The sequence below is a fragment of the Geotrypetes seraphini genome, chromosome 18 (assembly GCF_902459505.1).
Source record: "Geotrypetes seraphini chromosome 18, aGeoSer1.1, whole genome shotgun sequence".
Classification (NCBI taxonomy): Eukaryota; Metazoa; Chordata; class Amphibia; order Gymnophiona; family Dermophiidae; genus Geotrypetes; species Geotrypetes seraphini.
In genome coordinates this window covers 11,189,410-11,206,127 of record NC_047101.1, presented here as the reverse complement: position 1 = coordinate 11,206,127, position 16,718 = coordinate 11,189,410, and the positions used below count along the sequence as shown (strand labels likewise).

Below are 16,718 nucleotides of genomic sequence, written 5' to 3'. Positions count from 1 at the left end.
GATGTCACAATGGCTTGGTTTCCCTATACCTGTGCCCATTTACTAGAAACATTTGCCTCATTGAAACAAAAAGTGTGGAATAACTTGTAGGTGTCGTGGCTCCATGCCATTCTCGTCTTCGTTGGGCTGAGAACTTTTCAACAGCACCTCCTATTAAACTTATAGCTTTTCAACTAAGAAAGAAATAGCATAGATTTGCTAAAATCTTGGGTGCCTGCAAATCATTTCAGATCTTAGCAGAGTTCTAAGCCAAGGCAATTAATGTTGTGTGAATTAAGGCCTGGAGTCTGGCAAAGATCAAGCCTGAAGTGGAGTCGGGAGGGGGGGGGAGGCATCTGATAGGCGCAGGGTGAAAATGATAAGAGAAACCATCGCTGTTTGTAGGGACCCTAAAAGTATAGCGCTAAGTTAAAAACAAAACAAAAAAAAAAAACAACTTACAGTCTTACTTATCCGAGGACTTTTTAAACTCCTGCAATAGTCTTTAAAACCTTTTTGAGAAAAAGAAGCTGGATTTTGTTGCTTTAAGAAAGTTCTGCTTGGCCACTAGTGCCCCTCTATGGGGAGTTTGAAGGCAGGGCTAGTTAAGGCCGGGCTGCTGCAGGGATGGAAGGATTTATTACCAAGGCTGGGAGGATTTAAACCTTAAGTGGGCGGAGTTAAGATTAACTACAGGCATTTGAACGAAAGCAGGTCACTTTAATTTCTTTAGCTAAAAACTATCGAACTAGCAGCTTCCATGTCTGTACAAAGGAGCTGTTTATCTTTGGACCTTGGAGCCTCAGTATTATTTAAGAAGACTACAAACTAGAGATCTGTGAAAGATTCTGTATAGGCCTCTCTTTCAGCAACGTTTAAACCACCCAGTGGATATTCTCTTTCTTTTGCCCTATTCTGTGGAATAAGCCTGGACTAAAGCTGTCTTCCTTATGCTCATGGCTTCTTTTAAAGGCGGAATGAATTTGGAGCGCTTGCCCGACAATCTGAGACCCCAGGCTTCCCATGACATGGCTTCCAGCTTCCATTTGCAGAGATCTTCAGAATCGAGAGACCCCACTGAGAATTCGGCCAGCGAGTCATCTGATGCCGAAGTCGCAGGTAAAAAACGAAATAAACAAAGGCATGAAATGAGCCATAATGCAAAGTGAATCTGGACTAGCGCAAAATGCACCTTAGAAACTTGTACTGCTTTTACGAGTGTCAGCTGTGTTCTAATCGAGTCCAAATCAGAGGAGAGGTGATGGAGCTCCGGGGCTCCAGATAATACATCCAGGCCCGGCTCACTGAGCTCTTGCCTATGTATAGCCGTGTAATACCTGAGAGCCAGTCTCTACCGCAGGCTTTGCATGTTTGGCTCTAGGGTCTTGTTTTCAGCTTTGGTTTCTCAGATACAGACTGGGGTGGGCGATTCTCTTACCCTGCAGGTCTTCGAGTATTACTTCTATGTTTACGTTGAAAAATTGAACCTGCACCAGCTAATAGAAAAAGAAACAATAGCTAATTTTTGTCATGGAAGGGGACATGCATATTTTGAAACAGGTCTTTCATGTGGCCAATCGGTGTGGGAAAATGTGCGGTTCCCTAGTTTTCAATTAAGGAAGAACCCACTTACAGATTCAAAGGCAAACGACTCTTTTAAGGAATAACACATAAAAATGTTTGCCATTCCAAAGACATTTGAATGTTATTAAATAATTTTACAGCAGAGGGATATCGCCAAAACTAGCCAAGTAACTTTCAATACGTAGCATTATAGCAAACATGTTTGTTTGCCAAGAAGGTTAAAAAGGCCAAATCCTTCAACTGGTTTCACGTGTTTTTAAAACAAGATTACAGACAAGTTTTCATACTGTGGAGGTTAATGGAATTCCCTACCTAATTCTCCCTGCAAAAAAAAAAAAAAAAAGATTTTTCCAAGCTTTGTGAATCCTCATTGCTAGCTCTCCTTCGAATACCAAGCTTCACTGTTCATGTCTACAAAAAAATAATTCAAAAAATAATCACCTTGAATTGTTATGTGGTTATCACCTTTGAAGAAACAAGGTCCCTTATATTTTATGTGTAATACAAAAAAATATCATGCATACTGTTGAACACATATACAGTATTTTGTAATATCCTGGCGGTTACATGCAAAACATTATTTTTACTAGAATTAGGGATGAGCGTGCATTAAATAACGACTTTCCCAAAAGCTCCTCTTCCTAAATAAGAAGCATGCAACTGCGTTGGTACAATATTTGTTTCTTAGCAGGAGTCATAGGGACCTATGTTTATATCTATCTATCTATCTATATACAGTTTATAGTTTCAGCATCGCAACATGAGGGTAGCTAAAGGCCACAGTGGCCTTCCAGTCTGCCTACTAAGAGATTCTCCTCTTGCTACATCTGCATATAATAATATTTCTAAATTCAACTCAAAGCAAACAGCCCACTTTGTCCATGGTTTCTGCTTGAGCCCTCTGTACTGTTCTCATATCTTGTTGCGAGCAAGACCAAAGCCTTCACGATGTTGGCCTCACAGTGATGTTTTGAAGCCCTGATGCAATAACCACTTTGTTGTTTAGGGTTGCAACTTGCCACGAGGACCATCGTCCCAATGCTCTTAAGCCTGCGAATAAAAGCAACCCAGAGCAGGCTCCTTGAAATAATATGGCTAGTGCATGAAAAATCCTTTCCGATTCCATATTTCTCAGCTGGTTTTATTTTGTTTCTTACTTTTATAAAAAGATATAGGAGAAAAGCAGGGGGAAAAAAAGAGGAGTCAAGGGTTTCTGGGAAGTTTAAACACTTCATTATTTTACTGCCTGAAAAAATTATAAGCAATACTTTTGGTGTGACTTATTTTGGAGCAAAGATTATGAGAAAAATACGAGGAGCTACTGAAAAGATCTCAGCCCAGCCAACGAAGTTGGGGCAGCCTCCATCGAGGGTTATACACTCATTAGTCCAGTGATTTTCCACTTTTTTCATTCTGACGGAAAAATACAGAATGAAAAAAGAGGAAAATCGCTGGACTAAGTGTACAGTCCTCCATGGAGATAGCCCCAACTTTATTAGTTGGGCTGAGAACATTTCAGCGGCCCTCCTAGGTATTAGCATAATGCTTAAAAGACCAGGTATTAGCATAATGCTTAAAATACTTTTTTTCCTTGTAGTTGCCCTCATTCTGCTGTTTAAGTAGACCAAACCCAAAGTCTATCATCTGCATTTGCAAATACAGTTCTCTGTAGGGTTAGTCATTACATTTAAGAAATAATTCATAGACTGATTCACATTAAGATCTGTGTTTCACAGCGTATGTTATTCTGAGTCTAAAGATAAAAGCTATGAGGAGGGATTTTGGAGACTGTCCTCATCCTCGTTTTAGATGGATGCATTTTGTCCAATATTCAGAGTCAATTTTATGTCATCTATTATATTTTACTTTGTGGGAGAGTTATTCTTTTTAATCCAAACTATATTTATTAAATAAAAAGTTATTTAAATTTCCTCTGTATAGAAGCTTCTTGTAATATGCTTAACTCCTGCAGTGTGCATCGTCTGCGGATTTCTTTACAATTTTTAAACATAATCTTTTGATTCACTCTTGAGAGGATACATCTGAAAACATTAGTCCAAATCCCTGTAAATGCTATAAATTCCATATTAAAACAACTTATTTTAAAAGTTAGTGTTTTTGTAAAGTCAAAAATTTTAAAAAAAATTAAACTAAACCATCCATTTAAATCTGTTGATTTTGCTAAATATGTCATATCAATCTAACAAAATTGCAGCTTAATTTTTATAGGGGAGCATTTGTTAGTTTTGCATAGTCAAACAATAGGTTTGAACATAGGAGAGCAGCATTAATGATTTTGCAAGGGGAAAATTATTCCTTAACTTTTATGCACATTCAGTGATTTATTTATTCCGATGACACTCTGCATCAGTTAAGCCAAGAGACAGTTATACGTGAAATTAAAAATGAAGAACAACTTAGTACAGAGCAAAAGCAATTGAATCAGATCTCAAAGTCACAATATGCATTTAACATCCCCAAATCATATTCAGTGTTATACATGTAAATTGTGCAATCACGTGGCATTCTCGTTTTTTAAGGTTATTGCTTGTCTTTTCTCTCGAGTTAATATAGGTAGTGCTTTAAAACCAGACATAGGAGAGATGTTTACAGAAGAAGGACCTTTCCCATTAAAATAAAATCTTGTTTCCTTGTTTTCCATAGCCAGAGTCTACCTTTTAATGTGATGTGCGGTTCTGAGATGCTTTTTTACAGCCCCATCGGCTTGGAAGTCCCCTGCTCCTATCCCCAGAAAACTCCGGCAGGGATGGGAGCATTTGGGAGACACCACTCATCAGTGCTTTCGCTTTGTCTCTGGCTGTTTTGCAGAGAAAGACAGAAGCGGGGACCAGAAAAGCAAAGATGGAAACGCGGAAGACCCTTCCAAGAAAAAGAAGCAAAGGAGGCAGAGGACTCACTTCACCAGCCAGCAACTGCAGGAGCTGGAAGGCACCTTCCAAAGAAACCGCTATCCGGACATGAGCATGAGAGAGGAGATAGCCGTCTGGACCAACCTGACTGAAGCAAGAGTGAGAGTAAGTCAAGAGTACAAGCAGCGAGATCGCTGCTGGCCAAATGAAAACATCAACAAATATTAAATCAAATAAGTGATTCAACCTTTCCTTAAAGAGGTTTTGTCAACCTTAAGCTCATTTTGCTTCATGATAACTACAGGTGATGGCAATAATTGTGACTAAATAAAAGCTTATCATGATTAGCATGCAATAACCACAGTAGCAAAGCTCCTAGTGCAATCATAAATATTCCAGAATATAAAGCAAATAGCATAGCACTGCTCCTTTGATTACTGTAAAGAGGCTAGGACTTTTTGCCCTTAATTTTTCTTGGTATTTGGGAGAGCAGATCGGCTGAAAATACATATTATACAATTGAAAACAGGAAAGATTTGTGAAAGGAAGGGCAGAAAAGGGCTGGGAGACGACAACCGCTAAGATTCAGCTGTGAGAGCAAAGCATCAAATGAAACTTATGTTGAAATTGCTGTAATTGTATTTTTTATCCAAAAATATTTGAAGTCAATGGTGTTTGGAAGACTAGGCCTTATTTTGGGAATGCATTAGAAGCATTTTAGACACAAATTAGTTTAGATTATTTTCAGATAAGGGGGAGTTGAATTCTTTCAAGTCTTAGGGCTCCTTTTACTAAGCTGCGAGAGCGTTTTTAGCACACACAGAATTTTAGCGCACAATAAACCCGCGCTACGTGGCTAGAACTAACGCCAGCTCAATGCTGGCGTTAGCATCTAGCGTGTGCTAAAACCGCTAGCGCAGTTTTGTACAAGGAGCCCTTAGTATCCAATTTTTTTCATTTCGATCAGGGCACAGGGAATATTTTGTCTTCCAGGGTCTAAAATGCGTCTTATCATTTCATGGTTAGAGAATTAGAACACATTTCTATAACTGGAATCAGCCTGGGTGAGCTTCTCAACCAAATAACAATAAATCATTGGCGTTCCTCTGTATTTTTGCTGGTTGACTTCGCCTCCAACTTTACGAGGGCATAGAGTGAACCGATAATCTGAAACAAAATTACAAAACTTCCATTTAATGTCCTATTGGGAACACGGAGCCTCGGGATATATAAAATGAAAGCAAATCAGAGCTATATTTTAAAATACCATTGGGCATGAGCTTACATGAGGCGATACGGTCAGGGGAAATGCCTGTTAGAGAATGCCAGCCTACCATGCTCACAGAGACAGAATTTGTTGCCCATTAAACAAAATTCATTATCCATTAAATAGAATACAGTATACGCAAGGCTAATAAGCTGCCTTCTTCTCCTTTCAATACTCAGCACCATTTGTTTGCTGCTGGTATTTAACCATTTCAATACAATCTAAGAAATCAAATTCAAGCTGACTAAGATGTGCACCCAAGAACCCCAAAAGAGTGAAACTGCGTTGATTTGGTTCTTACATTTCCAGCTCATGCAGTAACTGGAAAGCTGAACAGAAGAGAGTTCACTGGTTTCATTTAATAAAGACTAGGCTTGCTTTTACTTTTCAAGTTTCAGGTTTACTAAATATGTGATGTCCCGCCTATTATTGCATCTAAGCAGTTTACAATTTAAAAAAAACAAGGTTAAAAGTAAAGGGGGGGAAAGTAAAAACAATACATGATACTGAAATAGTCCATTACAAGAACATAAAGACGGGAGACAAAAAGGAGAATAGGGAAAAATAACAATATTAAAAAAAGGAGAAAAAAGAATAGTACAGAGGCCTGACACATTGGGAAGGGGGAAGAGTCATGTACTGCATTGCCAAGGGAAGGGAACTCCTTAAGAGGTAAAGGCATCCTTAAACAGAAAAGTCTTTAGATTTGTCTTATATATCGATAAAGATGTTTCATTCTATAGTGTCGGGAAAAATTGTCTTGCGGGTTGTGTCATAGAATATATGGCGAAGTGAAGGAACTGAAAGGAGAGTTTGCTGAGAAGATCGTAGTGGGCGCGAGATTGTGGGGGGGATCAATAGTCTGTCGACGAAAGCTGGTGTGTGTTCTTGTTTGTTTTGAAGACGAGAAGGAAGATTGTAAAGGAGATGCCGTGGGATATGGGCAACCAGTGTGCATGTTTCGAAAGAGGGGTAAAGTAAATGAATGAGAAGGGCCTTACAAAAAAAAAATAGAATTCAACTGAAACTAGCAGATTTTAACTAAATGCATAAAATATTCTGCATTTGAGTACATATTTTTCATGCATACATATTTATAGATGTAGATACAGTGTATGCATGTTTATTTTTATAAATATCCAAACTTGACCTACGAGGTATATGTTTGATGATTATGATATTTTGATAGAATATTCCTTAAAACTACCAGAGAGGATATCAGGATAAAAAGTAAACAGCCAGTATACAAAGGGGTGCTGAAAAGTTCTCATCCCAACCAACCAACTTCCTAAAATCTGAGCATTATTTTTGCCACTGTAGCTGAAAAGATTGTTATCTTATTTCATTTAAGTGCCAATTTGCAGAACTGAAATTCTCTGTTTTGACATTGTTTCACATCATTAATTGAACTATATTCACCTCATTCTCTTCTTGGTTGGGCTGAGAACTTTCCAGCATCCCCTGGTAGGGTGAAGAGTTTCTGTCTCTGGTAACCAGAGCTGAGATTGTGATGCCATAATGCCTCATTCCACCAATAAGAGCCAACCTCATCAGTGATGTCACAGTGGCTTGATTGTCCTATACTTAACTCACTTGTATTACATACCAGGGGGTGCTGAAAAGTTCTCAGCCCAACCAACCAACTTCCTAAAATCTGAGCATTATTTTTGCCACTGTAGCTGTAAAAAGTGTTATCTTATTTCATTAAGTGCCAATTTGCAGAAACAAAATTTTATGTTTTGACATTGTTTCAGATCATTGATTGAACCATATCCTCTTCATTCTCTTCTTGGTTGGGCTGAGGACTTTTCAGCACCCCCTTGTGCAAGTAAATGTTTTAAATTATTATTTTTAGAGCTCTCCATAGCACTTTGATCTTCATTTCGATTTTAGTGATGTTCTACATGATTTAAGGTTCAGAACAGGGGTCTGTTCCTCAATAATCCTGGTACCCTAACATTTAACTCTTAGGAAAAATGGGGGAAGTCTTTCACTGTTTAAATTCCGATTCATAAGAAGGTTTCGAAATTTAAAGCTCAGCTCAAGAATAACAGTTTGAGCTTAATTCACGTTTTATGTTCATTTTATTTTCTGTGAAGTTAATGCAATACATATCAAATGGTATAACAGTAAATATATAGGGATACAAAAGTTTTTTCAAGAAATTTGATTGCAAAATTTTATATGAAAATATAACAGTAAAGGTATAAGATACAAAGTGAACCAAGTCCTCAAATGTTTTGTAGTACAACTATATAATATGATGTGAATAGCAAAAGTTTATAGGTACAAGATTTATGTGAGATTATGTACGAGGGGTGCTGAAAAGTTCTCAGCCCAATCAACCAGCTTCCTAAATTCTGAGTGTTATTTTGCCATTATAGGAAAAACAAAATTCTATGTTTTGACATTGTTTCAGATGTATCCACATCATTCTCTTCTTGGTTTGGCTGAGAACTTTTCAGCACCTTCTCATAGTTATTGGATGGGATTATGAAGATAATTTCCTAGTAAAGACCATATTAGATGATTTTTCATTGCAGATCCAGATTGCAGAGAAATGAAAGATTCTAATTTGTGACCTTGAAGAAGTGTTTGCTACCAAAAATGAATGTTGAGTACTTGAGAAGATTTCCAATTTGATAAAATATGTTTTTGCACTAGAGTAATGAAGATATCAAGTAGACCTTTATGTAGATTCAGAAGTGAGGAAGGTTTGAGGATAATTATCGAAGGAGACATGTCAATTGAGGATAATTCAAAAACCTTTTTGGTAATAATCCGTATGTCAGAAATATTTAATGTGTTGATATTCGTAGATCATATGCATTAGTGTTCCAAAGTGGAATTACAAACAAGAAAGTTTTTGAATGTTGAATGCTCTGCTAAATAAAAGCCTTTCGGTTAAATTTAAATGAGTGCTCTTCTTACAGTTCGTACTTTTAAAGATCTTTATCAGTTTATCTGTTGTTTGCACGTATCAGTCCACTGCTGCAGATCCATAAAATATCACACCTCTCATATTCTAAGTAAAATAATTTGTGAGAAAAATTATTGCTCAGATTTCTCTCATGCACAGAGAAAAATTAAAATAGGCACACAAACACATTTGATTTAGATGTATGAAATACATATAAATAGCTTTCTAACAATTTAGATTTCTTTAAATTTGCAAATAACAGATGGAATATATTTCTGAGATTTAAAATATACGTTTATGGAGAAGATTTTTAGTTTAGTCATATAAGCAGAAAAATTAAAAGGGGAATTAGGCTTTTTTTTTAGAGAATAACCTTGGTGAATCAGGCCCAATGCTGTTATTAATCCGCTTGGAGAGCAGATGTGCAAAACTAATCACCAGAATTAACCAAATCCAGTGGGGGTATAACGCTTCAGAACAGGGCAGGTAGTGCAGTGTGGAAATCGCAGACTTCTTAATTAGTTGCCGTATAAAATGTCCAACCTTCTTAATTGAAACCATTAGCTTCATTTTCAGGAAATCCCTGTCTAAAAGCATTTTCCGAGGAGGGAGTGAAACGTTTTGGTGTCCCCTTAGTATTATGTGAAACATTTTTCATAGTAGTTGGGTTGTCTCTTGCTTTCAGCAGAGAAAAGCCGCACATGTCTGCTGTCTGCTTGAACAGATCACCTTTCTATCGATAGGAAAAATGCCTTAATGCATTCTGCATTTGCGTAATACAGTTTAATGTTAATTAACTTCCTTGTTGGGGATCTATGTGGCTGAATTATTTACCAGTTTAGTGGAATTTTTACATGGCTGTGGTCGAAACTAGCCCAGCCAGCGTCATGACCCAAAGGATTCCTTTCCCCGTTCTAGCGCAGGTTATTTTTGTGAAACCTTTTGAACAGTGCATAAAAAATAGGAAAGCAGAAGCCATTCTGGGGAAAAAATAATACTTTTTTTTAAAGTGTTGGAAGAGGGATGTTACATTTATTATATGGTATTAATATTAGGAAGAAGACCTAGTCTGTGGGCAAGAGGCTGATTAGGAAGAATAAAAGTCTTAGTACCCTGACCAAGCAATGATGTGTGCAAATTAGAAACTGCAAGACTTGTGGGAATAAATAAAAGCCAAGCTCTGGAATGGGGACAACGATGGTCAGACTGGTGAAAAGAAAATGGATCTTGCAAAACATTCTACTTTGGGAGTCAGAGACAAAAGGAGGAGCTTGTCTGCATCTTTAGAAAGAAAGCTAAACAAATTCATTTATGCATAAAATCATGTATAGAAGTTTAAGCCATTTTGTGGCTGTCTCTTATGAAAAGCACAGAAGATACTTTAAAAAAAAAAAAAAAAAACCCTCTAGGATTTTATAGTATAGATAATATAGAAGGAATTTCTAAATGAATGTGGATCTTGGAAAAAAAAAAAAAAAGCCTTGACAATCCAAGGAAACTTGAAGTAAAAGTGACCACAGTTGAATTATGTGTCTTGTATCTTAAGAGTTGTGTGTCTGTATTTTGAATTCAGAGCTCTTCAACACCTGGTGTTTGTGCAATTCTGTATGTCATTATTTTTAACTATGTTTTGCTCTTGTTTGTTTTTAGTTACCTGAGCTCCAAGTTTTTTAAATTGATTACTATTTTGATTGATCTGAATTTGTTTGTGTGTATGTGGTGGGCTTTTGGAGGGTTATGTTTGTTTGCTTTTGTTTAGGTTGAAAAGCTGAGGTTGGCTGGTTGATCTTGATTCCTGTGACCTTAACCTTCTAGGTATGGTTCAAGAACCGCAGAGCCAAATGGAGAAAGAGGGAACGCAACCAGCAGATGGACCTGTGCAAAAATGGCTATGTTCCTCAGTTCAGCGGCTTGATGCAGCCTTATGAGGACATGTATGCCAGCTATAATTACAACAACTGGGCCACCAAGAGTTTGACGCCAGCACCGTTATCTACTAAAGGTTTCACCTTCTTCAACTCAATGAGTCCACTCTCTTCCCAGTCTATGTTCTCTGCCCCAAGTAATATCTCTTCAATGACGATGCCTTCCACAATGGGTCATTCTGCTGTCCCGGGGATGCCAAATTCAAGTTTAAACAACATCAACAACCTTAATAATATTAGTAGTTCTTCACTGAACTCAGCTATGTCTTCAGCTACTTGTCCTTATGGACCACCTGGCTCTCCATACAGTGTTTACAGGGACACTTGTACCTCCAGCCTGGCTAGTCTTAGACTGAAATCTAAGCAGCACTCAACTTTTGGATACAGCAGTTTACAAAGTCCTGGGTCTAGTCTAAACGCCTGTCAGTATAACAGTTGATAGACTATAGACAAAGGGGCGCTTCGTGGACTCAACATGGACCAGAAATACTTTGCAAAAGACACCACAATCTAATGGATGAGTTGCAATTTTTTTTCCCCTCTGGATTATGCGGGTTGTATGTGTTTTACTTGAATTTGCACAGGAGATTCTTGTGTCCACTTTCTAGAGATTGAGAGGAGGGAAAGCTTTGAAACATTGGTGGCAATGGATAGGGGACTGGCTTTGGGATGAGGTTGGTTAATGTTTACCACTGAAAAAAACATGTAATTTTTGGTGCATGATTATGTGGTAGAAGGTTGACTATTAGAAAAGAAAGTATTTTTAAAAAATCAAGGGTCAACCACTTAGTAAAAAATATGTGTATTTATATGCCATTTGGTAGATTGCGCCAGATGGTGTGCTTGGCAGTTGAATACATTTTTCAAAGTGCATGATTTTTACATTTTTTGGTTAAAGAAATAGTCTATTCCTAGAGCAGCTGAAGATTCCTACCTCTATCCTTTCAAAAAAATGCCGTATCCCTCCAGGAAGCCTAAGGAATAATTAACAAAGAAGAGAGAGATGTCTTCTAAACTCCCAAATCATAAGCTATACCCCAAATGATTCTCATAATCGATAACTGTATGCTTTTATCAATCGATCTTTTCTTATATGCCATTATACACCTTCCATACTGAATCCTGAACTATTCTACAAGGGGGTGCTGAAAAGTTCTCAGCCCAACCAAGAAGAGGATGACTGGATATGGTTCAATCAATGATCTGAAACAATGTCATAAAACATAGAATTTTGTTTCGCAAATTGGCACTTAATGATATAACACTCTTTTCAGCTACAGTGGCAAAATCACGTTCGGAATTTAAGATGTTGGTTAGTTGGGCTGAGAACTTTTGCACCCTAAACATTGTTTTTTCTTTAGATGTTTAAATGAAAATTCCATACTAGTGAGCCTCAGAATAGTAAGATGCTTTGCAAGTCTTAAAAAGTACTTGTTTTGTTCCTTTTTAAAGGAACAAAGGAATAATCTTAAGGTGTTAATATGTACACTTAGATGTTTTTTACAAGTGGTTTGTTTGTTAAAATGCATTAATTGTAAATACAGATTTTGAATATTACACATACAAAACGCATATGAAGTTTAATTGCGAGAATATTTGTCACTTATTTTGTACTTATTACCTGTAGATGATAAAGAAATATAATATAAATTCACACGGTACTTCCTGCCCCTCCCTCCGCGTATTTCACACCTGTGGCAATCGTCATGTGGATGTATAGATGTTTCATAAGGCTGTTGTGGGTAACGATGCAGTGTATTGGTTTATAACTTATGGTTTGTGCATATTTTCTTAAAGAAAGAGCATGAGAATAAAAATACTATAAAATATTTGAAGCTTCATTACTGACTATTCAGATTGCACATTTTCTGTACACATAAGGTAAATAAATACCTGTTTCCAATTTAAAAAAATATATGTTGGTCAAGGGTTCGCACTTTGGTAGGAAAATTAGTTGATTCACACCTGTTCTCTTCAAACTCACATACTCAAGTTTAACTTTATGAGACGGTTTTATTGTTGAGATTTTTTCATCACACAGGCATGATGCATTTTTCAGGGTTTATCTGTGCACTTTTCCTGATTTAACTGAACTGGGTTTTGTTTTGATTTTAAAATTAATCAGGATATGTGCAACTTGGTCATTTAAAAAAAAATGAAATTGCTGTTTCACTGCTTGCATATAATTGCTTTTTAATCTTGGGGAAGGAAGAACAGGTTTTGGGGCTAAACCTAGTATTACTTTATTTTAAATTAATCCTGTCCAGCAGTAGAATCTGAAATTTTTGTGTAAATAACCGAGATTTATATTTTCCATGTTTCCTCTTGCTTTTTTCTATATTGTTTAATGTTTGACAGCAAGATATATTAGTAGGTGGGTCAGAAGCTCTGTATTAAATAGTTTCATTGCTGACTAGCTAACATTGTAATGTCAAAATGATTGCTTTAAATTTTTCATTCAAACTGTACAGACATGATAGAAAATTAAATAGCTAAATGATCCAATCAATTCTAATTTCTACTATAATTTGGGTTCCATTGCAAAAGCATCACAAAATGCCACTGAAATTAAGCAAAGGCGTGATACTGTATGTACAATGACTAGCAAACAGCTTTGTTTTTCCACCTCATATACATTATTTATTTTTCTGTTTTACCTGTCAGACCTGCACCTATTGAAAACAATGGGATGTTCTCCTAGATAAATCTGGCATGTTTATTTGCAATGGACCAAATGATCTCCCCCACCCCACAAACACACAGACTGGTTTTAGTTTGCACAGTCACACGCCCGGGTGTGCTGTCCAGACAAAAGTCAACTCTTTCTAAATACCCTTCACAGAGTAGATAAATATCACCTTGAGTTGACTCTTCTGGGTGGTCTGCGTGTGGCTGCTCCCTAGACTTCCAGCTCATACCTGTTCAGTACAAGACAAAACATTTTTTCCACTAGAGGTTAACGCACAGATATTAAAATCTGAGGCTTAGACTGTGTTTTTTCTCCAGACTACAGCTGAACAATGAAATTCATTGTGCATCACGATCACTAGGTTAGCTCTAGAACAAATAAAGCAAACAGGATGCTAAGAATTATTTAAAAAGCGATGGTTAACAAGACTAAGAATGTTATAATGCCCCTGTATCGCTCCATGGTGTGACTTCACCTAGAGTATTGCGTTCAATTCTGGTCTCCTTATCTCAAGAAAGATATAGCACTAGAAAAGGTTCAAAGAGCGACCAAGATGATAAAGGGGATAGAACTCCTCTCGAATGAGGAAAGACTAAAAAGGTTAAGGCTCTTCAGCTTGGAAAAGAGACGGCCGAGGGGAGATATGATTGAAGTCTACAAAATCTTGAGTGGTGTCGAACGGGTACAAGTGGATCGATTTTTTTACTGCTTTAAGATTTACAAAGACTAGGGGGACACTCAATGAATAGTTAAGCTCTGGAATAAGTTGCCAGAGGATGTGGTAAGAGCATTTAATGTAGCTGATTTTAAAAAAGGTTTGGACAAGTTCCTGGAGGAAAAGTCCACAGTCTGCTGTTGAGACAGACATGGGACGGTAGCATGAAATGCTGCTATTATTTGGGTTTTTGCCAGGTACTTTTGACTTGGATTGGCCTACATGAAGACGGGACACTGGTCTGACCCAGTAAGGCTATTCTTATGTTCTTTGTGTATTGGGCAATAAAAGGGCAATTTTTTTACTGGGTGTTCTAAATTTATGTGTCACTTGCATGCATAAATGTACAGGGTTCTGGCACTTTGGGGCATAAGTGACTTGGAGGGGAATTTTCAATAGGACATCTAAGGCCAACTTTGGACGTTTTCTGCAAAACGTCCAAAACTGGACTTTTAGAAGGGTCCATTTTCGAAAATGCTAGACATCTAATTTTTTTTTTTTTATTGTCTAGTTGGACATCTTGACCACTAGAATGTCCACCCTCGGCACACCTATCTTTTATTCCCCATTTTCAACCACAATACTGTCCAAGTTGAAAACATCCAAATGAAGCCCACTTCCTAATGGACTGGCCACACAGACATGCCAACGGAACATTGGAGCAAATTAGAAGACACTGCTGTGAACTTCAAATAAACAGTGCCAGAAGTACATCTCACCATAATGTATGGTGAGCTCTCCAAAACTCCCCCAAAACCTACTATACCTATTTGTCCACCACCCCAATAGCCCTTATGGCTACAGCTGGCACATATAGGGCAGTATAGTAGGTTTTTTGTGGATTTTGGTGGACTCACACTTTCCACCATAAATGTAGTGGTTAGAATGGCTTATGGGCTTGGCACCTCCTCTCTATGGCTCACTAGTCCACCCACCTGACTACTTAAGACACTTGTGTGATGCTCTAATAGGCTTTCCCATACCAAGTGTAGCAGTTCTAGATCCAGGTATGTATTGTTTCATTCAAATTTGGGGGGGGGGGGGTGAGGGTATCAATGATAACTGGGGGAGTGTGTGGGGCTCATTACTTAACCCTTCCAGTGGTTATCTGGTCAGTTTAGGTACCCTTTTGGAATTTAGATGCTTCTCCAACAGGTCTAGTTGAAAACATCTACATCAGGGGTGCCCAAAACGTTGATCACAATCTACCAGTCAATCACAAAGGCAACGTCGGTAGATCACAGAGCCAGTGTTCTCCCTGTTGTCTTTAGAATTCGCCCATGGCCACTGTCTCACCTTTAAAGTAATTACAACAGCCTGCAGAGCTGCCGTCATTCGCCGCAGCACGTTCCCTCTGCCGCAGTCCTGCCCCCGATGTCAGAGGAGGTGTGGGACCGCGGCAGAGGGAACGTGCTACAGAGGCCAACAGCAGCCTGCTAGGTTCACTCTGCAGGCTGCCGTAATTAACTTTAAACTGTGGTAGTTAGGCCCAGAGGGAAGAACGGAAGCGAGAAATGACAGTTGCAATCCTGTTGGATGACCCAGTCTGAGGTCCTAACAGTCATTGTGTGCGGAAAGCAGCGGAGGTACGGCCCCACACGTCGGGGTAAGGCTGTGCCCGTCGCAAGGGTCCCAGCGGGATGGGGGTTGCCTTAGAGATTTTGGATCTAGGGGAGGGGGGAAAGAGAGAGAGACAAAAGGACCTTGAAGAGGGGCGGGAAAGCAAACTTGAACCAAAAGGGAAGGGAAAGACAGGGCAGATGCTGAACTGAGGAGAGAGAGAGAGATGTCAGGCCCTGGGGAGGGGGAAGACAAAGAGAGTGAGAGAGGCAGAAAGACCTGGATCAAAAGTGGGAGGACTTAAAATGTTATCAGAAGGAAGAGAGAGGGAAAAACCTGAAACAAAGGGAAGGCAAAAGAGAGGGGGGCAGATGTTGGACTATGGGAAGTGCAGACAGAAGAGACAGAGGGGAAAAGACCCTGAGGAAGAACAGAGAGATGCAAGATCATAACAGAGGAGGGAGAGAGAGGGAGACATGTCGCCAATAGGGGTGGAGGAGAGAGGAAGAAAAGTTGGACTCCTGGAGCGACCGAGAGAGATGTTGGTTGGGGAATTGTATGAGGTCTGGAGGACAGAAGAGATGCATTTGGTATATATATATATATAAATAAATATGGGGGTCTTTTACTAAGGTGCGCTAGCCGATTTAATGCACGCTAATCCATAAAATATAAGGGGCGCATTAGCATTTAGCGTGCACTAAATCGACTAGCACACCTTAGTAAAAAAGAGGGTATATGTTTAGTATTTTATTGTTGGTCGATCATTTTGACTTGGTCATTTTAAAAGTAGCTCGCAAGCCAAAAAAGTGTGGGCACCCCTGATCTAAGTTCTGTCTAGGACGTCCTGGGAAATGTTCGATTATAGCTGCAGGATGTCCAAGTCTACTCTGAACGCACAGCAAATGGGCCCCCAACCACCAATATTCAGCAGCACCAAGCCAAGTTCTGACTGGCCAAAAAAAAAAGTGGGCTGGTCAGGGTCGAGCCAGGACTTATACCGGCTCTGGTGATTTTCAGGCCAAGACCCGCATAATCTAAGCAGGTGAATTTAGGACAGCTGAAAAGCTCTATGCGAGCAGGGCCGGTTTTAGACATGCTGGGGCCTAGGGCAGAAATTAAGGAGGGGGCCCCTGATCCCTTCTCCTCTGCACCCTCCCCACCCCCCTTAATACCACACATAAAACAACTTCTTCACACACAATAAAC

At 38.7% G+C, this 16,718-nt stretch overlaps 1 protein-coding gene across 1 annotated transcript; it reads left to right on the top strand.

The window, feature by feature from the left end:
• Window positions 1–748: 748 nt before the first annotated feature.
• PITX1 (paired like homeodomain 1) lies at window positions 749–10,984 on the top strand. Its single transcript, XM_033927686.1, has 3 exons — window positions 749–1,098; window positions 4,393–4,598; window positions 10,436–10,984. Exons 1-3 carry the CDS (start codon window positions 930–932, stop codon window positions 10,982–10,984), a joined length of 924 nt encoding a protein of 307 aa, XP_033783577.1. The 5' UTR covers window positions 749–929.
• Window positions 10,985–16,718: the final 5,734 nt, after the last annotated feature.